At 35.5% G+C, this 24,016-nt stretch overlaps 1 protein-coding gene across 4 annotated transcripts in view; it reads left to right on the forward strand.

Moving 5' to 3' along the window:
* LOC150095960 (uncharacterized) overlaps window positions 1-24,016 on the forward strand; it is a 219,608-nt gene that overhangs the window by 167,025 nt on the left and 28,567 nt on the right. For all 4 annotated transcript variants that reach the window (XM_090409130.1, XM_090409128.1, XM_090409127.1 and 1 more), the window contains one exon: window positions 13,201-13,281. In XM_090409130.1, coding sequence (XP_090265256.1) covers window positions 13,201-13,281 — 81 coding nt within the window. The remainder of the gene's footprint in view (window positions 1-13,200; window positions 13,282-24,016) is intronic.

Here is a 24,016-nt window from a genome sequence, read left to right on the forward strand (position 1 = left end):
TTACATGCAGTTCATAGGGACTTTGCACCAGCATTAAACTCATTAAAGATAAATGAGTTTAAATATAGTTGTAAGTCCATCAAAGATGAAGTGATGCCCGACTGAGGTCACTATGAAGGAAATGATTGACAGAATCCATGGTATTGTTATGGAAGACTGGTAAGTGAAAGTGCACGAGATTGCTGAGATTGTAGGTATCTCAACTGAATGGGTGTATAATATCCTGCACAAAAAATTGACATGTAAAAGCTGGGTGTTGCAATGTTGACTGTCAATCAAAAACGCATGCGAAAATACATTTCAACTCAGTGTTTGACGATGTTTAATCACAATTCGCATGATTTTTGTGTCAATTCGTTACTGTAGAGGAAACTTCGTTTTACGACTATGCACCTGAGTTCAAGCAGCAGTCAAAACGGTTGACAATGCCTGGTGAAAGAGCACCAAAAAAAGTGAAGACCGTTTTTTCAGCTTGGAAGGTGATGGCCATTGTTTTTTGGGATTCCTAAGGAATTATCATGATAGACTATTTGGAAAAAGATAAGACAATAACAAGAATCTATTATGCATTATTTTGGATCATTTAAAAGAAGAACTGGAGAAATAATGGCCAAAACTGGCGCGCAAAAAAATTTCTTTCATCAAGACAATGCACCGTCCTACACATCGGTTGTTGCAATGGCAAAATTGCACGAATTGAGGTTCGAATTGTTTCCACATCCACCCTATTCTCCGGACTTGGCCCTGTGTGACTTCTTTTTGTTTCCAAACTTAAAAATTTGGCTCGTGGGAAAAAAAAATTTCTTCGAACGAGAATGTCATCAAGGCTGTCAATGACTATTTTGCAATTTGACAAATCCTACTTTTTAGATGGGATGAAAAAATTGGAAAGTCACTGGACCAAATGTGTAGCTTTCGATGGAGACTATGTTAAGAAGTAAAGATCACACTCACCTTAATAAGATGTATGACTTCCTTTCACTGCAGTTATGCAGCAGTCATTGGAAATTTGGACCATTCTTCCTGTAGGCATGTAATGAGGTCCTGGACTGTTTTGGGGGCAATCATCCCTTAACCTCACCTGATGCTCCAGTTCATCTCACAGATGTTCAGCGAGATCAGGGCTCTGCAGAGGCTAATCAAATGTGCTGACATTCGTGTCCACAAATCACACAATTACATCAGCAGCCTAATGGCACTGTGCATTGTTTTGTTGAAAAAGACATTGGTCATTTCTGTAGAGATGCTACAAAGTTGGAAGCATTGCACTGTCTAAAATATTCAGATACTTGTCGGAGTTTAGTGTTCGTGGCATCACAAACAGATACCTGAAGCCAAACCAGGATACACAAGACGATACCATGGCGCCTCAGAAATTTCATAGTTGGGGTTATGACGAATCATGCTACACCGTCTACCGAGCAGATGTAGCATGATTCGTCATTTCATAACACAGCTATCTAAGCTTCCATGTCCCACTCTACATGCTCTTTGCATCACTGAAGATGATACTGCATGTTGATTTGGGTAATATGGGGTTTGCGTATTTCAGTGCTACCATGGAAACTATTGTTGTGAGCCTGAGTCCTGAATGTTTTTGTGTAGATTCGTGTTCCAGTCAGTGCCTTCTACTCTACATTCAATGATTCAGCCGACAAATGGTGGTTTTTACATATTACCCTTGTAAGCACCCTATGATCACCTTCGGTGAGTTTGGTGGGCTATCCACTGCAGGTAGCAATTGCAGTTGACTCCCTCTGCACTTCCATCTCAGTATGGTATTACTGATTTTGACCTGAGATTGCCCAATTTGTCAGCAGTTTGCCGAAAGACAGGCCTGCAGCATGTTATTCTATCACAACACTTCTTTTCATTTCTCACAGCCATTTCACCCAGACACAGCTGCACTGACTTGGGAACATCATATTCCTCCACTTTATACCAGCTTAAAAACACTTCATTTGTTACAATGCATGATTCACCTTGGCCAATGGGTGTCTGTTGATGTATTTCCAAGCCATGTGTGTGTGTAACATTTATTTGACTTAAAAGATTGACCCTCGAATGTTGACTGCCTTCCCATAGAGCACCATGTATTTTACCTCAATTATTCAACCTTTCAATTATCAAAACAACTTGCCATTCTGATAATTGAAGGGTTAGATAAATGGTAGATTGCTCTGCAGAAATGGCAGTTTTCTTCCCGTTAAAAAAAAAACTAGGTTTTATTTCTCTTGCAGAACTTAGTGCTTTGTGACAATAGGATTTGAGGATTTTTTTAAATATTATTGTTATATATATATATATTTATTTTTATTTTTTATTTTGTAAAAATAAATATATAAAAAAAAAAATTAAAAAAAAATCAGCTAACGCCTTTTTATTCCCGTATATACGGGAGTAGGCGAGGCCATTTAGCCCTATCTAACTTTTGGAGACTGAGTGGGCAGTTCAATCTCCACTGGTACCCAATCAGAGACAGATGGCCCAAGGCTATCACTAATTAAGCGGTACGCTGTGAAGAGAGACGGCTCAAATGTGCCGCCATCTCGTGGTCTCTAACCCTAACACAATATATTTAATGTCTGAAATACTGTGGGTTCTACGGTCGATTTTCTTGAGTTTACAGGACGAAAAACCCGAGTTTCCGGGAGGAAAAACCTGCTTGCCCGTGCCAGAGATCGACTAACTCGGGAACCGGTCGAAAAAAGGCTTAGAAAAATTTCCTCTAGTCGCCGACTAGACTCGAAACCAAGACTTCCTTCGTGCGGTGGTGTGCAAACGCCACATCCACTGAGCTACACAGGCTCCAAAAATAAATAAATATATATATATATATATATATATATAACAATAATATTTAAAAATAAAAAAAAATCCTCAAATCCTAAACTTGACCAAAGACTAGAGACCGCAGATATGAGAGTCCTGAGAAAGATTAGAGGCGTGAACAGATGGCATCAATGGCAATATCATATTAAAAATGAGGATATTAGGAAAGAACTTGACATTGTCAGCATCCAGGAATGCGTTAGCAGAACTAATCTCAGATGGTATGGTCACTTAAATAGAATGGGAGAGGAAAGATTAGCAAAACAAGTGTTCTCTGCCAGGTTGGCAGGAAAACGACCCAGAGGAAGACCAAGATATAGGTGGATTGATACGGTACAAAGTGCCTTAGACGATAGAAATATAAGATCTGATAATGTTGGAGTCTTGACAAGTAACAGACTGATTTGGAGGAAAATTGTAGATAGGAAGTTAGTAATGATGTAATTTTTTCATGTAGTACTGTCATATCCTGTACACCCCTTGAGGGTACATGGCAGGAATTTGATGATGATGATATTTATTTTTTTTTATGAAGAATTGAATGACTAGAACCGAGAAATATGTATGTTAACCAAGTTAATGATCGATCATTCTTTCATATATATATATATATATCTCCTCCTGAGATTTTTATTTAATAAGGTTAAAACACAAGTTAAGGGGATAAAAATCCCTTATTGTTTTTCAGCCAGTAAGCGAAACTAAGATCGAAAACTACGATCTGAACGTTTCGATCTTAGTTTCACTTACTGGCTGAAAAACAATAAGGGATTTTTATCCCCTTAACCTATCAACCTCGCCAGAAAAATAGCCGTTTGGCTTTTCATCTTAGTTATAAAGGTTAAAACACCTTATGGTAACTTGTTCTGGTAAAATACTTATAAGCTCTGTATTACTAAATCTTGGTATTTCTAGCCTGGCTCCCACTGATGAGACCTCAATAAAGGTCGAAACCGGTCTGGGTAGTGGCCCCTTGCCTTTAATACAAAACATCATACATCTCCTCCAGGAGATGTGCTTTGCATTAAGGGTAAATATTAAGATTAGTGATCAGAGCTTATTGTACTTTTACCAAGAGTTGCCTTGGTCTTGCACTACTTTGAGGGTCAGCTAGACTTCCAGTATGTGCAAGCGCAAACTTGACTTGTTTGTCTGTTTGCTTACTTGGGAAATAGAATAAAACCAGGTTTAAAATAGCTTGGTATTTTTAACACACACACATATATATATATATATATATATATATATATATATATGTCCGTACAGTTAGCCTAGTGGCTGTGCACTTTGCAACTATATGCCTGGGGAAGGAGTGTCCTAGGTTCGATTCCCATCGGTGATATGAGGAGCTGAAGGATCTTCCTCAGCCATAGCCAAGTTAGCCAGTCTTGGGCGTGGACAATAGGATTTTTTCTGGCCTTGAGAACTCAACACTACAGGACATGGGATACACCAAAGCATAGCGCTGACCACCTTATCCTGTGAATAGTTTGAGGTCCGAACCCTTGACACTGCAAGTTAAAAGAGGGTAAAAGGAAGATGAGATGGTGTATATATATATATATATATATATATATTTATTTATTTATTTATTTATTTATTGATCCCGTACACAAGAGGTCAAAAGACCATGTAAGTAAATCGTTGTCATTGTGTGGGGGTGTAGATGAGGACTGAGATAAAAGTTGACTGATTTTATTTTTTAAGAACTGCAAGTTATAATAGTTTGAGAATACTATGTGAGAAAGGCTCTTCCAGTGGACGGAGGTATGTGGAATAAAAGAGGAAGAGGAGAATCAGGTTCAGTGCATTTACAGTATCACAATAAGGAGATGCTGGTCAGCTGCTGCTGTTGTATTAAAAGTGAAGGAATGATAGTTGCCAATTCACCAGTGACCATGGAAGGACCTGTAGAATAGACACAGTTCTGAAACACTGATTCTGTGAGATAAAGGTTGAAAGAATGCCTAGTTTCTTGGATGTCAAGAGAGACTAAAGGTAAACATTAGTCCAAGTAAAGAGATTTTGTCATCTTGTGAATTGTGTTACTGAGGGTAAGGATAGGTGAATGAGATCTCTTTTGCAAGAGAAAAGCACAAGGTCTGCTGATGCTATTGTATTAAAAGGAGTGATCATGGAAGGACCTGTAGAATAGACACAGTGCTGAAACACTGCATCTGTGAGATAGAGGTTGAAGTGAATCTGTAAGAGAGGGATCATTGATAACTCTAATTGCTCATCTTTGGAGAGTACAAGGATTTTAAGAGAACTTTTAGGTGCACTGCCCCAACCATGTGAGCAGTATTCTATGCATGGGTAGATTTGGGATTTGTATATAGTTAGGAGTTGATTGGGTATAAAATATCCTTTAGAGTGAAAGAATGCCTAGTTTCTTGGATGCTAAGGAGGCTGTTGATATGATGTGTTTATGTCAAGAGAGACTAGAGGTGAACATTAGTCCGAGTAGAGCGATCTTGTCTTATCTGGTGATTTGTGTTACTTAGGGTAGAATAGGTGAATGAGATCTCTTTTGCAAGAGAAAAACACAAGGCTGTGTTTTGGTGGCATTTAACATGACATGGTTGTCCTCACTCCATTAAAAATAGTATGACAATCAATGTTTAGGGCACTGGTTGTAGATGATCTTGTAGCCTGGGATGTCAGGAGAGTACTGTCGTCAGCAAAGCTGTGGAAAGAATTAGTACTGATTGTGAGTAGTTCATTTATGAATGAGATAAAGAGAGTTGTTGATAGGACAGAACCTTGAGGTACTCTGGCATTGATGGTGAAGCCCAAAGAGAGGGAGCCATCTACTATGACATAGATGGCGAACGTATGGCACGTCAACGATTTACAGGTGATATCCTTTTATACGCTTATAAATTATTCAACTTTTTTTCCTTTTTTTTTTTTTTTTTTTTATTACAATTCGTACAAGTTAAATTTTGTTTTACACCAGAGAGCAGCTATAATTGGTGCAGTATTAACAAAAGGTCGCGCGACCCAAAGACAACCTACAATTGGTGAGTTGAAATTCTAATTTTCTTCAACCGAATTCCATAACATGTGAAACTGTCATAACAGCATTCACTATATATTTCTTAGTTTTAACACATTCACGACGGGGTGTCATTTATCGTTTTGGCAGAACTTCTCTTTATCAGTGGACTCAATTCACGCAAAGTTTCAACCTTTGGTTGAATTTTATTGCTGCTTGTTTGCGTTTGAGCTGGTACAGGAACTTACACATGCATTATATGGCATATTTCAATTCGTGGTAGAATTTTATTTGAAGTTAGCCTTTGTGATCCGTCATAATGACATCGAGAATTTCAAATGCAATAAAACAAACATGTATTTAATGGAATTGAAAAATTGGACAAGAGTTTTTAATTAGTTTCTGTGTGTGTGTGTGTGGGGGGGGTGATTTATTAGTTAGTGTCGTTTTTATTCCAGCTGTCTCTAATTGCACTATTTGTTGAGAAATATATTACACAGACTGCAAATGCGTCCATACCTTAATCAGGGATGCAATAAAATTTGTTTTTCTTGCATCTGCAGTATAATGGCTGTTGGCATATGCAACACTTTTTAATGTCTTTTTTCGTAAAGTAAAATCAGGGGTGCCAGTTATACGCGAGGGCGAGTTATTTTCAAGTAAATATGGTAAGCGTTTCGCTGACAAGTTGACATCCTTCTGCTGCTTCCCTTGCTCAGCTAACTTCGATGGATTTACAATGCATAAATATTTTTCTCACTAATGTTTTTTTTTTTTTTTTTCAAAACCAACATAATGAAAATCAGCTTAATAATACAATAATCAATTTTACACTGAATAACATTATAAATTTATACATAAATAAATTAATTAAGTTAGATTAATGTTCTATTAATTTTTCCCCTATTAAAAACAGCCCGGCACGTCAGCAAATCGATTGGTAAATTTTTGGCATGTGCACATAAAAAGGTTGCCACCACTGTACTATGACATGCAGAGAAAACTAGATAGGAACTGGCTACCAAATTAAAGGGGTTGGCAAGAAGACCAAGGAATGGCAATTTTTTGAGTGGATGACAATGCCACACACAGCCAAAGATTTTGGAAATGTCAAGGGTGACAACACAAGTTTCTCCAAACCTTTCCATGGCACATCTCCAGTGGTGGAGATGTAAGCTACAAGGTCAGCTGTGGATCTTGAATAGTGGAATCCTTACTGGTGGACCTCTAAGTAGTGGAGGAGTTGGCTATTGGTGACTTTCTCCATTATTTTGGAGGTGATTGCAGTTGGGTAATAGTTTAATGCTTGACTTTCGTCACCTTTTTTTGGAACAGGATGAATATGAAATTGCTTCTATGCATTTGGATATGTACCAGATATGTATAGTAGATTGTAGAGATGATGCAGGATCGATATTTAATTCTGGAGCACAATGTTTAAGAACAACTTTTTGTCGAAAAACTAAAGGAGGCATACAGTGCTTTGATTCTGGTATGGTAGGAGGCGATTTCTCTTGGTCATCAATGCAGAAGTTTGAGGAAAAGAGCAATGTCAGGAGGTCAGTTTTATCCTTGGGTGAAGTAACAGTGGTGCCATCAGGATGATGGGGGGGGGGGGGGTAGAAGTGCAGGAGAACAGAAATTGCATCCAATGGCCTTAGCCAGTGGCAAGTGTTTGCTGATGGTCTTTATGAAATCAGATTTGGATCTGCTAATGACTGATTTGCATATGTTGCATGCTTTGGTGTAGGCAGAGTATGAAGCTGAAGTGAAAGCCTTATATGAAGCCTTAGCGCAAGTGGCTCACTTCAAGTGAGCCACTTGCGCTAAGGTAATTTTATTTTCTTCGAATGCTTTGGTATACTTTAGTTTGAACCAAGACTTGGAAAGCAGATGAGGATTATGCCTTGAATGATTGCTGTAACTTGTTCACAGCAGGTGTTAGGATAAGGTGAGCAGAAATCAGATCAAGGAAAGGAGGCTGGACTATGCCTTACTTCATGTAATGTACATCTGTGTATTATCTGTAGACCGGTCCCTACTCTTCTTTCTTTCTGGTTATTCCTCTTGCGTCTTCCCCCAATGTTATTAGAGTAGTTGAGGGTTAAGGGTGAATCTTTCCTATTATATTGTGTTTTTTCCATCTCATGCAGTGCGAGTCTGCTTTCCCTCCCAAAAGGCAGGTGCAGAGGCCTTAAGGTGGCAGCCCCACCACCAAACTTGCCCTGCGAAAGGTTGTAGCATATCCAGGGGAAATTTCAAATTACTTGCAAAGCTCTAAAGAAGAAAAATGGGATGGATTTAATCGGAATTGGCCTGGCTAATGGACAGGGACTTCTCTTTGAAAAATTAAAAATAGCTACTTGGAATGTCCATATAGTCACACACAAAATTGATGAGCTAAACAGAGAACTAAAAAAATAGAAACATTGATATAGCAGCAATAACTGGGACAAAAAAGAAAAAGAAGGGATCTCAAATTCTGGAAGATTATGTCATGATCTTCTCTGGAGTTCCAGAAGGCAAATGGACTTCATCTGAGGTTGCAATTTGGATCAATAAAAAATGGAAAAACAAAATTTTAGATTATACTTGGGTATCAGACAGAATAAACAAAGTTTGAATAAAAATTATGAATTAAACATTCAATATTTTTGGAATTTATGCACCAGTAGATGGAAGAGACAGAAGAATTTTATGAAAAACTTCATTAATGAAGCAACAATCTTGATGGGAGATTTCAACGCTAACCCAATAACAGGATGCATTGGATCAGAGGGAGAATCAGTAATCGATAACAATAGAATTTTATTAAGAGACTTCTGCATATTTAACAATCTAAAAATCAGCAGTACTTTCTTCAGGCATACAGATATACATAAGTACACATGGGAAGCAAGTGGAACATAATCAAACTATTTTTTCCTGGATAAAAAGTCTAGGAAAAACAAACTAAATAATAATATCATGGATACAAGGGTTTTTAGAGGGAGGGAAAGTGATAATGATCACATGTTGAAAGCAGGTTTGAATTCATGAAAAGAACCATATACTTCAAAAGAAAAAAAGATAACGAACCAACATCTAATAAACAATTTAAAATTCACCTCCTAGAACAGGAGAGTATTAGAAACGTGTATAAAAGCAGAATAAGAAATAAAATAAAACCAACCACAAACAATATTGAAATTGACTGAAAAAATATAAAGGAAACCATACTAAAAGCAGCAGAAGAAACTTTAGGATACAAATCAAGGAAAAACAAAAAAAAAATGTCTCAGAACTTGGAATGATGACTTCAAGGAATTAATCGAAAGGAAAAAACAGGCTTTTAAAATCTATCTGCAAAATAAAAACACTGCTGACTATATACAATATAAGAAATTACGGGCCAAAGTCAAAAAGCTTTCCAGAAGTATATGCAAAGAAAATTGGAGTAAATATGTTAAATTATTATAGCAGGATATCACTGGACCACAAAGAATAGATTTTAAAATTTTCAGGCAACTACAAACAGCAGAAAATGACCAATTAAGAAATAATTAATTTCTTAATTAAACTAATTAAACATACAGAAAATTATTTAGAAGAAGAGGAGTGTGGTTTTAGAAGAGGGAGAGGATGCACAGATGCCTCTCCCCAATGCAACAGATCATAGAAAAAAAGAAAACATTTTAACCTGCCCACTTTTCTTCTATTTATTGACTACGAAAAGGCGTATGATAACTTGAACAGAAATCTACTCTGGAAAATATTACAAGACGATAAAATACCTCCTAAATTAATTAAAGCAATAAAAAGTCGATATACAGAGGGGAAAAAATCGCATCAAATTTGCAGGTGGAACATTGTCAGAACCTATAACTATAAATAAAGGCGTAAGACAAGGTTGTGGCTTATCCCCAATCCTATTCAACGTTTATATAAACAGAATCCTGAAAGAATGGAAAACAACTGTCCAAGATGGAATTAAACTAACAAATAATAAACAGCTAAATACAATACTTTATGCAGATGATATGCAGAAGTACTAATTTCAAATTCAGAAGATAAACTCCAAATTGCAACTAACCATCTAAATGAAATAGCAAAAAAATTTAAAATGAAAATATCTGAAACAAAAGCTATGGCAATATCAAAACACCATTCAAAATGTAATAGAACAAATTACAGAATTCAAATACTTAGGAAATATAATCTTGCAATACAATACTGATTCACAATTCGAAGCAAGACTACACATTTACAATAGAATGAATGGCATAATTAAAAGAAATTTTGGAAAAACAAATGACCAAAGAAACTCAATTACAATTACATATTGACTTCTAAACCATCTCTCAAATTTGGAAGTGAAACCTGGATTCTGAAACAAAGAAACAGAGAGATGTAGCACAGATGAAGTTTCTAAGATCTCTCCTGGGACTCACTGGATTAGATTTAAAAAATAAAAAAATAAGAGAACAATGTTGAAAGTTTATTTTAACTTGGTTAGACTATAATAAATTTAGTTTAATCCTTTATCCAAGTGTGAGCAAACAAAGTTTGTGCCTGAAAATATCTTCAGGACTGGGGTAAGGTAGTACAACACCGGGCAACTTGTAGCAAAAGTAGACCAAGCTAACATCACTCCTATCTCAGTATCTCCCATAATGCAAAACACATCTCCTTGTAGATATGTATAATGTTATGTATTACGAGAAGGACAACTACCCAGACTAGTTTTGACATTTATTGATCTCTCTTCAGTGGGAGTCAGGCCCAGAAGTGGAGATACCAGGCAGAAGCAATGGCGAGGTCATCTTTACCTATAGGAGTTGCCAAAAGGTGTGCCATCTTTTTATTAAATTACTCTGGATTTAGAGAAAGATGTTGAAAGTTTATTTTTCACTTTGTTAGACTATAATAAATTTAGTTTAATCCTTTATCCAAGTGTGAGCAAACAAAGTTTGCTCCTGAAAATATCTTCAGGACTGGGGTAAGGTAGTACAACACAGGCAACTCGTAGCAAAGGTGGACCAAGCTAACATCACTCCTATCTCAGTATCTCCCATAATGCAAAACACATTTCCTTGCGGATATGTATAATGTTATGCATTAAGGGATTGGCCACTACCCAGACTAGTTTTGAGATATATTGAGGTCTCTTCAGTGGGAGCCAGGCCGAAAGATGACCTCCCCATTGCTTCTGCCTGGTATCTCCACTTCTGGGCCTGGCTTCCATTGAAGAGACCTCAATAAAGGTCAAAAATAGTCTGGGAAGTTTAAAGTTTGATAGTTAAAAAATGTTTTTGTTACGTAAGATAAATTAACACAATTGATTGTGTGTAAATATTTCATGTTTAGATCATGAAATATTTGTTTAAAAATTATAGCCTTTAGAGGTTGATTGACCTCTCATACTTTTTTATTGGAATTTGTACACAAGTTAATGTGTACAAATTACTTGTACACATTAACTTGTGTTAATGTGTACATTAAAACACAATTACTTGTTAATGCCCTAACTATTGAATTCAACCACTTCCTACAACCCCCAAAAATCCAGAAAATATTAAAACCAGTTAACCCCCCAATCCCTCCTAACAGAGATTACATTAAATCTGTCACCATTCTGTATATCCAGGGCACATCTCACAAAAATTCTAAAAAAAAAATATGACCTTGACTACCAGTTACAAACCACATAAGAAATTGGCATCCCTTATCCACTCCACCTAAGACCAGCCACTTTCCCTAGACCTACCTGGAGTATACCAGGTCCCTTGCAGCTGTAAACTGTCCTACTACAGCCAAACAGGCAGGACAGCTATTATCAGGATATCCAAACATAAAGCCTACTTCCAGTTTCACCAATACAGCCACTCAGGACTTGCAGCCCATGCACTAGATACCCACCACAGAATATGCTGGAAGAAAGCCACTTTACTACACCGTAGCAAATATAAATATGAAAGATTGTTCCTGGAATCAGCCTCAGCTCTAAAAACTTCCCAAATCTCAACAAATTTGGGAAGCTTGCATCCTTAGAACATCATCCAAGACAACCCAATTTAGCCCACTAGGGGGCCCCTTTGGAACTCTAGGACCAACGCCAGTTGCCTTCTTCAACCTCATTTGCTCATTGTTAGCTCCTGCATGCACATATCATAGTTTTATGTTTCCAGAAGATGGCAATGTAACATTGCCGAAATATTGGAAGGTATTGATTGAAGTTTTTTAATTAATATTTTAGTATATGTTTCATTTCCTGAAAAAGTCATGTCATTCATATTGTATGCTTGAAGAAATTATGAGAAAAGTGAACTGGACATTACTCTGTGATATATGTGAAACCCCTACAAAAGTTTTTCTTCAACTTAAGGCATCCAATGAAAAAGGTGGTGGTATTACACTAGGCAATGAAAATAATCTGCCATTGAGGATTTTGGATCCCCACATTTACTGTTGTCTATGCCATTTCACTTCTAGATAGATTCTTCATTTATGCATATAAATTGTAGTATGCCTTTGTAATTATGTTGGATTAAAAACTTGATTAATTATTGCAAGTGCCCTGCTGTACTTTTGAATATTATTGTCATTTTCTTCTTCACAAGAATTTTATATTATATGTAATTGCATGATCTTCAAATGCAACAAGAAAACCAAATTGTTGTGACAGTTCTATTTGTTTTTTATAAGCTGTTAAATATTAGGTTTGGTTGGCTGAGTGAATCTCTTCTCTTCCTCCAACAGATTCCTTAGTTTGAATCCCACTCTGCCATGAATTTTTGTGGATGTCTAGGTGGTGATGGTTTTCATTATCAGGTGTCAGCATCATTAACATGATATGGGCTTGAATCTCCTGTGAGCATGGATATTTTGTTTGAACATCTTTAGGTAAATTTCATTGTTTAGTGGGAGACCACCATCTTGCTTATATAGATTCCTGAAGTGGTTTTTAAAAAGTTCTATGTCTGTAACAGAATTTTACAACCTTTTGTGAGTAGGGTTTGCACAAAAAATAAATACATTAAATTAAATAAAGGAATATAAAATCATGTCTGTGTGTATAATAAATATCAATACAGGAGGCTGAAGGCTAATTCTTGTAATATATATTTTTAAAATGAAATTTTTGTTTGTTTGTTTTTAATCACTCTAAATAAGAAAGAGCATTACTTTTGTGACAGTTTTCTATGTGAGTATCACTGAAACACTTCAAAACACAAAACGCTCCTGTAAACATTAATAGATTAAAAAACATGCTTGTTTGATGTGCAGTGGGTGTGATATATATATATATATTTAACTACAGCTGAAGCTGTAGCTAAAACAACTTTAGCTAAAGTTGCAACTTGCTATATGATAACATAATATCTTTTCAGAATGCAGCCCTTATTGACCTCTTGTGGAAGGCATTCCAACACCCGTCCTCAAATTTGTGCAGCTGTTATACATGTGTTCTGGTAAGCTTCAGTTGTTTTTAATAAGAATATTAATTTTCATTTGTAGACATGGGAGGAGACCTCCACATAACCTTTTAAGGAATGTAGAGAACAGGCCAGGGCTTTGAACCTAATATTCAGTTCTTACTGTCTTGTGCATCCCATAGGTAGGTATCTACATGGATACTGAACAAATGAGCATGGACTAGCAGTTTGGGATTTAGCATACCAAATTATGTTCTCATTGGCTTAAACCAAAATACAAAATGATGGTATAACATGATAAAATCTCATGCTGAATGGGACATTGCCTTGCTAAGTAAGGCCCCTGCTGTTTTCATCAGAGAACCAGGAAGAACAGCAGAAAGTTAACTAAAACTCCAACTCAAGATCAGTGTTCAAGATTGGCACCATTAACATAAGAAGCATCAATGGAAAAGAAATAAAACTAACAGAAAAATTGGATAAGTACCAGATTGACATAATAGGCTGTTAAGAATCACATCAGCTATGTCATTTATGTTATATCTCTGTGAAGAGACTTTTTTTACACAGAGTGTTAAGTAAATATACAAGAGTTCAATCCAATCAGATTGAACTTGGTACAGTGACTTGTAATTCTGTTGTTTTTAGAATCTAGGAAATGATTGACTCGAGACCAAATAAAGAAATATACATTTAATGAAACTAAAAACTATATATACATTGTAAATTAAATTAATAACTATAAAACTAACTGGGTCTGCGGCCTTCAAAAATAACACTAACTTTTGAGATCCCCTTTATCTTCTTCTATTGCATCAGTCTTATGACTGGTAGCTCAGCAGCATTTCCTTCCATTTTTCTCTTTTGTTTGCTTTCCTCTTTATTTCGTAGTATGTTTTTAGTCCAGTGCTTTGTTTTATTTGGTCAAAGTATCTTTTCCATGGTCTTCCTCTTTCTCTTTTTCCTTTGATTTTGCCTTCTATTATTCTTCTAGTCAGACTTTCATGTCTTAAGAGATGTCCAATGCATCTGTCTCTTCTTGTTATTAATGTCTTTATCAGTGTTTGGGGTCCATTTACTTCCTTAAGCACTTCTTCATTAGATTTTTTGTCCGTCCATTTTATCTTTTGCATTCATCTCCAACACCACATTTCAATGCCTCCAGTCTTCTAATATTTACTGTTCCCATTGTCCATGTTTCGCTGCTATAAATCTATACTCCATAAGTTTTTAGAAGTTTTTTCCTTAATTCTAGACTTTTTTAATACCTTTTCCATTTTATTGAATTGATTTTTTGCTATGCCTGTTCTTATCTTTATGTCTTCTTTTGATCTTCCTTCCTCATTTATTGTACTCCCTAGGTATTTGTAATTCTTTACTTGTTTTATCTCTTTCCCATTTAATTTAATTTTCTTTATGATCTTTGGTTTCTTGCTTGCCAGTAGAATTTTGGTTTTTCAACATTTATTTTCATGTGGTATTTATTAAATATTTCATTTGTTGTTTTGATTAACTTTTTTAGTCTTCTTCTGCTTTTTTGCTATGAATGCAACATCATCTGCAAATCTGAGGCAAATTATTTCCTTTCCACCAATCTTTATGCCACTGCTCTTGTTTATTCTTTAACTTCTATGGCATTTTCAATATATATGTTGAAGAGCAAGGGCAATAATATGCACCCTTGTCTTACTCTAATATGTACAGTTTCTTTCTTATTATTTGTTCTTATGTATTTCATTTATCTTACATATATCTGTTTGATTACACTTCTATCATTATAGTCAGTGTGACTTTTCTTCATAATATTCCACATCATCTTCCAATTAACTTTGTCAAATCCTTTTTCTAAATCCATGAAGCATATATATTTTTTGGTTTAGCTCCATTCTTTTTTCGATTATAGTTCTCAGACTTAGTATTGCTTCTCTTGTTCCTTTTCCTTTCCTAAATCCATATTGGTCTTCCTCTAGTTGTGAATCCATTCTTTTATATATTCAGTTTTGTATTATTTTTAATAGGATTTTGCTAATGTGTGTAATTAGGGCTGTTATTCTGTGTTGGTTACATCGGAGAGCATTTTCTTTCTTGGGGATTGGTATTATTAGGGATCTTGTGAAGTCTTCTGGGAGATCTCCATTTTCATATACTGTATTTTTCGATAGATTACGCGCGCATTATCTATACAAAAAAGTCTAAATTCATTAAAAATGAACATGCATGGTATACATTTGAAAGGTATGAGAGGTAAATCAAATGTAATAACAAAACTAAGGTAGAAGTATTACTTAATATTTATTGAACATTACACTATTCAAATCCAAAAAATTCTTCATCAGACTCAATATTGAAAGAATCAGTTGCGTTAAAAATTTCGTTTGGTATTTCTCAGCTGCATAATCATCGTCACCAGACACCACTGCATTCCCTTGTGCTTAATCAAACCATTTCTAACACAGTTTTCACTTACAGCAGCCCAACTTTCTACAATCCACGTAACTATATCTTTATATGACGTTCTTTTCATCTGCCCTCTTTTGTTATATTCATGGATGCCATTCATCATCCAGTCTTCCCACTTAGCCCACAAATTGGCTTTGAATGGTTTATTTGCTGCAAGATCAAGCGGTTGGAGTTTTTTTTGTTAAACCACCTGGAATAACGGCCAATTTGGAATACTTGCTTGCAATTGTTTTATCTTCTGCTGTCGTGTGCCCTACACGAATCCAACGCTAACAAAGATTTGGGGTTGAAAAATGCCATTTTTCTCTTTTGTCACACATTCTTCAACCAAAATTTCATAACCTCGGAATTTATCCAACCTTTATCATTAGCAGTAACAATAATATCTTTGGAATCAAAACCTTTTGGAACAGACTTTCTTTTGAAAACCACCATCGGTGGCAGTTTGGAACCATCTGCAGTTACACAGAGAACCACAGTAAAGTTAGACCTTTCATGCCCTGTTGTAGCAGCAGCTGAAACCTCTTTTACTCCCTTCAGATTCACAGTCCTAGAACTAGGTATGTCAAAACTTACGTGAACCTCATCCCTATTCCCAAAGTGACAAGCATCAATCCCACACAAGTTTTCTTTCAGAAACAAACGAAATTTAGCTACTTTCATTTCTCAGTCACACGGCAAATTTTGTCCAACACTAGTGGAGGAGCGCACACTTAAATTGTTTCTCTTCATAAATCCAAAAACCCAAGATGGGTAGGCCTTGAAATCCTTTATATTATCGTTTTGTGCAATTCTTTTCGATTCCTGCAACACACGGACAGTAGATATTCTCGTACCTTTAGCTCTTTCATTAACAACCCAATCAAACAGTTTTTTTTTCTATGGTTGGCTACAAGCACCTTCTAAACCTCATAGCACATTTCCTCGTATGTAAACATTTCAGGACTGTTTCAGCCTTTCACCATTCACAAACACTACTTTCTCCAACACTGAATAATCTACAGCTTCACGATTCCGTTTTTCCTTTGCTACTTCTACCACTTCAAGCTTGAACTGCACTGTGTAGGATTTTCTCCGAGGTACTTCTGTCTTCCATGTCGACCACTGCTACTAGCAATGCACGTGTTTTTAAAGAATTCCTCCATTCTCTGTCTGTACTTCCTAACTCTACTGCTAGTTGGTGCATACACATTATCTATACAGCAAAAGGATTGATGACAATGTTGGGGGGGGGGGTGCGTTATCTATCGAAAAATACAGAATTTTGGCTATTAGTTCAAATATATTCAAAGACTGCGATGGTTTGGCCATGTGACCAGAATGGGAACAGAAAGACTACCATCTAAAGCCCTGAATTCAACGATGGAAGGTGAAAGATCCAAAGGATGGCCCAGAATTAGATGGATAGACAAAATAAAAGAGGACCTGAAAACCAAATCATAACAAGCGACACCAAACTCGGCAGTATTGTTCGGACTCTCCCGGACAGACAGAAGTGGAAAGAGTTCATTCGGCCTCATCATCATCCACATAGATGATGGAAGAGAGAAGTAGTAGTAGTTCAAATATATCTCTCTCTCTTTTTTTTTTTTTTTCATCCAAATTTTGAAGGGCTTCACTTGGGATGTTATCGATTCCTGGGCTTTTCTTCTGGCTTAAGTCTTTAACTGGTAATTAGCTTAAGGAATTAACAACGCATACAACGGATATTAATTAAAACAAAAGTTTGCTTTAATTAATATCCGTTATATGCGTTGTTAATTCCTTAAGCTAATTACCAGTTATGTATGACCAACGTATAAGCCTTACTACAAGAATTAAGTCTTTAAGTGCTTTTTCAAACTCTTCTTTTATTATTAATAATCCACTATTGTCTTTAGCTTCTGTGTCATTTTCTTCCTGATACAGGTGTTCGCCTTGATACAGGTGTTCAAGATATTTTTTCGATTCTTGTAATATTTCTTCAGAATAAATAATTAGTTTACCATTCTCATCTATTAAGACATTATTATGTGTGGCCTTTTTCAGTTTGTTGGTAATTTTTGTTATTTGGTTATAAGCTGTTTCTAGAATTCCTTTATTAAACGGTTCTTCTGTCTGCTTACATTTTCTTGTTGTCAGATTTTTTAATTTCTTGTATTTTTCTTTGTGTTCTACTTTTTTGTATTCTTGTATAGGCTCCTTTTCGCCATTAAATCTAATATTTCTTCAGTTATCCATGGTTTTCTTATATTTTGCTTTTCTCTCTCCTAGTATTTTGTTACTAGCTTTTAGGATATTGTCTTTTTTTTTTTTATTGATTCCAATAAATTCATTATATATATAGATTCGTTATTGTTTGTATTTTTCTTTGCATTTTCTTGTTAGTTTTTTTGGTGGTCTCCTGAAATTGTCTTTTAATGTTTTCATTTTTTAGTTTCAATATGTTGATCTTTGTATGTTGTTGTTTTTTGAATTTCAATTGTGTTTTCATTAATACAAGGTTGTGGTCACTATCAACATCTGTTCCTGGGAAGGATTTACTAAATTTGACTTGGTTTTTAAATCTTTCTTTAACCATTATATAATCAATTTGGTATCTATTTGTGTCTCCAGATGCATCTTTTTCTTTTGTGCCTTTGGAATATTGTGTTTGTGATTATTAATTCCTTCTGTTTGCAGATATCTACTAGATGTTGTCCTCTGTCGTGTCTCTGTCCTAATCCAAATTTTCCTACAGTTTTATCCTCCTTTCCTTTTTCTACGATTGTGTTCCAATCTCTCATTATGATTGCGTTGTCTCTTTGTTTGAATATGTTCCGTATATCTTCAATTTGCTCATACATTTCAGCTATTTCTTCATCTTTCTGTCCTGTCATAGGCATATAGACCATTATAATGTTCAGGTTTACTGGTTCGGATTGGATGCTAATTGCCATGATTCTATCACTGTGTTTGATTGTTGTAATTACTTTCTTGCCTAAGTGTTTCTTAAGTATTATTGCTACCCCTGCTTTTCCTCTCTCTCTTTTCCTGAGAATATTATCCTGTAGTCATCGCTCCAGAAACCACCTTGATCTTGCCATCTTGTTTCACATATTCCCAGTATGTCTATATTAAGCCTATTCATTTCCTTTTTTGATGTTTTAAAGTTTTCACATTTCTAATAGCGTTTTCACATTCCATGTTCCTATGTTTGTATAATTTTTCTGCTTCTTTCTGTCTGTATTAGGTTAGGGTTTCGCTGGTTTACGATCTGAGAAGCCTGATTTCTTCCCCTGCTGGGGCATGACTCCTCTCGTGGAGGCTCCATCACCGATCTCATTTTGATTGTTTCTAGTTTCCATGCTGCTTTTTCTAGGGATATTAATGTGGTAGCTTCCCCTTGCTTTACACATCGCAGTGTTACAACCCTTAGTCCTATAAATTGGTCTGGCTTGTAAGTTTCTGGTTATGAGCCTTTCTAACATCAATTGTCGTCAGCCTCAGGCCAGTACTGGTAGTTGCTGCTGCCCACTATCAGTTTCCCCTCTCCTGGGTATCTCTCTTAGTCTAGCTCCTACCCCATGAAGACCTGTGCAGCTTGGGTGGCCCTTCTGGTAGTTGCACCACCACTGGCATAGCTCTCGGGGTTGTCGAAGCATGCAAGTCCCACCACTACGTCAAGGTGGAGATACTTGGGGGGGGGGGGGGCTCCTTTATCTGTAAGGTATAAATTCATTCTCTCACTGAGCATTTTATTTTTCAGAAAAATTCCTACAAGCAATAGAGGCAGTTCCTTATTAGGCCTTTTCTCAAAATATAAAACTTATTAGCTTACATGTTCCAGTCATCCTCGCTGTTTCATTGCATATAAATATTCTTACCTAAAGAAATTTTATTAAAGCACAAAATATAAATTCCTTACCAGAGAAAAAAGTTTCTTTTACTACTTTATAAATATTATCAAAGTAGAGCCTCTTCAATTAAAGCCACTTTATAGTTTCAGATTTCATAATTCCATCACTTGTTCCAATAAAATACCGTATTTTTCTGTGTATAAGATGAATCCTACTTTTTCAAACCCAAAATTAAGAAATCAATATTTTAAACATAAAACAGAACACATTTGATATTTTTTTAAATATTCAAAGTATATTTAGTAATTAGGTAATGTTCATTTCTCTTGCAAACCTTTTTGCCTCATATTGAATAAGCTTGGTTGACACACATATCCCACTCTGGCGCTGCTCCATAATCCAAGTCTTAAGCCTCTGCTCCAAGTTTGACCATTTTGCTGGTTTTCCTCTTAAGGCCCCCTTCTTTTTTGGCACCTTGAGTAGTTGTTCTTCCTGTTTTCTCTAGTGGGAGGAGGTCCAAATTGTCTCTCTGATGCTTTATTTCCATATTCTTTTGTGCAATTGATGACTTTTAACTTGAATTTTGAAGAATATGACAGTCGTTTTTTTATTTTCGGACATTTTTATGGTCTAGCGCTCAAAATATTAATCCATTAACTTACCCTGTCAACAGGACCGGCCTTCTCTATAAAGGGGCCCGTGGGCAAGAAACCTTTTAGGGCCCTAAAATATTTTTCAAAGGTAAAAATTAAAGAATTCGAAATAAGAGATTTTACACGTATTGTAAAACCTCTTACTTGCAAATGATTTTGGCACAGGGAAAAAAAAAAAAAAAAAAAAAAAAAACATTAGAAATATAACAGGTTAACATTACGTTTACTGAACACAAAACACTAATACAATAGAGAAACACACAGATATTATTATTACCAGGGGCCCTAAAACCCTGTCGACGAAATTCCTTTAGTTATAATCAAAATTAGAAGAAGAAGAAAAAATAAAATAAAAAATACATTTCCGCAAATGTGTACCAACTGTGCCCACTCGATCGTGGGGCGGGTGCATTGCACCCACTGCACCCCCGAGATGGACAGCCCTGCCTGCCAACGATTTGCAGACGTATGAATGCTTTCAGAATTCTGATTGGTTTATTCAGAATCAGCTGTTAATGACGTCAATCAACAGAGTTAATAAAGGCTAGTGATTGGCAGAAGCCTGATTCTTTTTGGAATCTTCTGTTAATATATTCCTACTGTCGCATTTTGTTAAAAACATCCTAAAGTAGAATTCTCTGGTCTGTGTTCTCAAACTGCCGTTCTCTCTCTCTTCTTGTTTCCTTCCATTACCCAGGTAGCGGATTCTCTATCGGCTGTCAGTCACCAATTAATCTCCTCTGTGGGCATGAACATTCCATCTAAACAGAAAGCAAGAAGTTAAGTAATAATGGATGACACGTTGTTAGCAAAAAAAAAAAAAAAAAAAAAGAGCGAGAGAATGTCTTCGTGATGGACAAATATCACTACACCTGACAATTGTGAATTACAATAAAGAACATTCATCTGTATTACTTTACAATTCATTTTAACATAAATAACAATATTAGGCACATCAAAAATGCCAATTAAACAAGGTTATGAAACAAACTAATAAAATACTAACATAGAGAAAAAATATTATCATTACTCAAGAGTCTGTGGAGTGCAGACATAATATAGTTGTGTTACCAGTATTCTTACCACATATGACAGCTGGAATTTGAAACGGTTTGTTACTCAACTAGTTCCACAAAATTCATGTTTCAATCATCAAAAGAAATCAGTGAATAAGGTAATATTTAAAATAAAAATCATACAGGTAACAGTCACTATAAAATAATTTAAATCTAATCTGTATGTAATCTGATTTTTATTTTAATTTTTAGCTTATTCATTTATTTCTTCTGATAATGTGAAACAAGAATTTCACAAACCTACTTGAGTAATAAACTATTTTAAATTGCAGCTATTTTATGTGTTAGGTATACTGACAACACAATTATAACAAGATGTTATGTTCAGATAATAATGATCTAGTAAAAAAAGGAGGTAGCTATATAGTACTCCACACTAAATGCAAGAATAATCTTCCTGAGTGGCAAGCGATATGAAGTAGAATAAAGTGGGCAAATATCAGAATGGAAAATCGGACAATTGCACCTGTGGTCCTGCAGAGGTTATTCTGAGGATGAAGTGGGAGAATTTTTTGGGGCACTAGAAAAGACAATGCGAAGAAAAGGGGAAAAAATCGATCCTTGTTCACCATCCCGACAGTTTATTGCAACCGACGAATGTGGGTAAATGTGATCTTAATGACTGATTGTGGACATGTTATCAGCACAAGACAGATCATTGTATTACTCAAGTGTTTACCTTCTCAAGGACAACCGTATCAAGGGTCTACTATGAGTATACCATCAACAGACGTACCAGTGTGCAAGCGGTGGCCAGCCACATACCATTGATGACCTGGGTTGACGGTACAGACCAATCACAGAGCAATGGCAGCACAAATCACATCCAGTTTCAATCTACTATAGCATATAACTCTGGTTCAGGGCTGTACTTACCAGTGGTGTCACGTGCCTATTTTGGTTGGGTGTGCTGTCTTGACAGCTCTGAATATACCTGACAACATAATGTTGTTTAACTCAGAAATTAGGGAAAAATTAGATCATGTAGGATATAAAACAGAAGACAATATACTTTGTAACACAGAGGAAATTAAAAACAAGTGGTCATATTTTAGAAGTGCAATATATGAGACAGCTAATGAGGTTATTCCAAAAATTAAATACAATAAGAAAAAACCCTGGATGACTGAATCACTACTATAATTTATGAATGAAAGACAAAAAAAGAAAAGCACACAACAGTATAGAATACTCAGTAAAATTATAAAAAATGAATGCAGGAAGGCTAAAGACAAGTGGCTAAATGAAAAATGTAAATAAATACTGCAATTGAACAAAAAACACAATAGTAAAGAAATGCATAAGTCAATCCAAGCTCTGACAGATAAAAAGAAAAATTTCAACCATAATCTTTATATAAAAGATCAAAATGGAAAAATGCTACTAGAGACACAAGATATCATAAAAAGATGGAAAGAATATGAAAAAGAACTGTTTAACTCTGATCGCACAGACACACCAGATATACAAAATATGGATGGTGAACCAATTACATGTGAAGAAATAGAATACACTCTAAGTCAAATGAAAACAGGTAAAACACCAGACCCTGATCCTATCCCTATCGAATTATTAAAGAAGGTAAATGGAAAACACATTTAATGACCTAAAGGTTATTTTTAATAACATCTATGATACAGGATACATCCCTGATGATCTAAGGAAATCCATCTTTGTCACTATTCCCAAAATTCCAAGAACTTTTGAATGTTCAGAATATAGACTAATAAGTTTAATAAGCCATGTTACAGAATTGCTACTGAGAATAATCCTAGAAAGAATAAAAAGCACTTTGTCAGTAGAAATAGAAGACACTCAACAGGTTTTCAAAAAGACAATGGTACAAGAGAAGGAATTTTCAATTTGAAAACATTATGTGAAAGAAGCCTTGATAACCAGAAAAGCATATATCGTTGTTTTATTGATTACACCAAAGCATTTGATTCAATAGATCACAAGAAATTAGTACATATCCTACAGAATAACGAGTTAAAAGGAAAAGATCTACGTATAATTACAAATATATACTGGAATCAAATGGCCTCAATAAGATATAAAAATACATATTCTGACAACTTTGAAATCAAAAAAGGAGTAAGAGAAGGATGTGTCTTATCACCCTTACTGTATAATATATATAGTGAGCAAGATTTTAAAATTATTTCAGAACTGAAAGGTTTAAAAGTCGTGGGTAGAAACTTCAACAACTTCAGGTATGCAGATGTGTACTTTCCACTGAAACCAAAACCATGTGAAAGTGGGGAAAAAAAGTTTCAGGATATATAAGTAACCAATAATTAAAAGAAATTCTATATTCGAGAGGCATACTTAAATTACTAAAGAGTATAGTCCTTATAGCTGAATCTGAAGATGATGTTCAAAACTTAGTCACTGAAATTTATAACAGAAGCTTAGACATGGGATTAATTATTAATCTAAAGAAAACAAGGTGCATCAAAAGAACCAATAAATAAGAAACTAAACATAACTTCACGCATGCAAAACAGATGAAACTCAGAAAATAAAAACAGCAACTCATGACAGATAACAACATTCAGTTGATTCATTGACACAGTAACCAATCACAGCCTCTAGGTGCTGTTGTCTCAGAGCTCACCTTGCAAATGTGATGCGGTGTTTACACGTCAAAAAGTGCCCTCTTTACGAGGCATTAGTATATTGTGTTTGCTTTTAGGAAGCACACAAAGTCTGGAAAAACAATTAGGGGAATCTATAACAGGAATAAAAATATAATATCGGTGCT

The sequence above is a fragment of the Typopeltis vanoorti genome, chromosome 19, assembly GCF_054136105.1.
Source record: "Typopeltis vanoorti isolate ZY-2024b chromosome 19, IOZ_Tvanoo_1.0, whole genome shotgun sequence".
Lineage (NCBI taxonomy): Eukaryota > Metazoa > Arthropoda > Arachnida > Uropygi > Thelyphonidae > Typopeltis > Typopeltis vanoorti.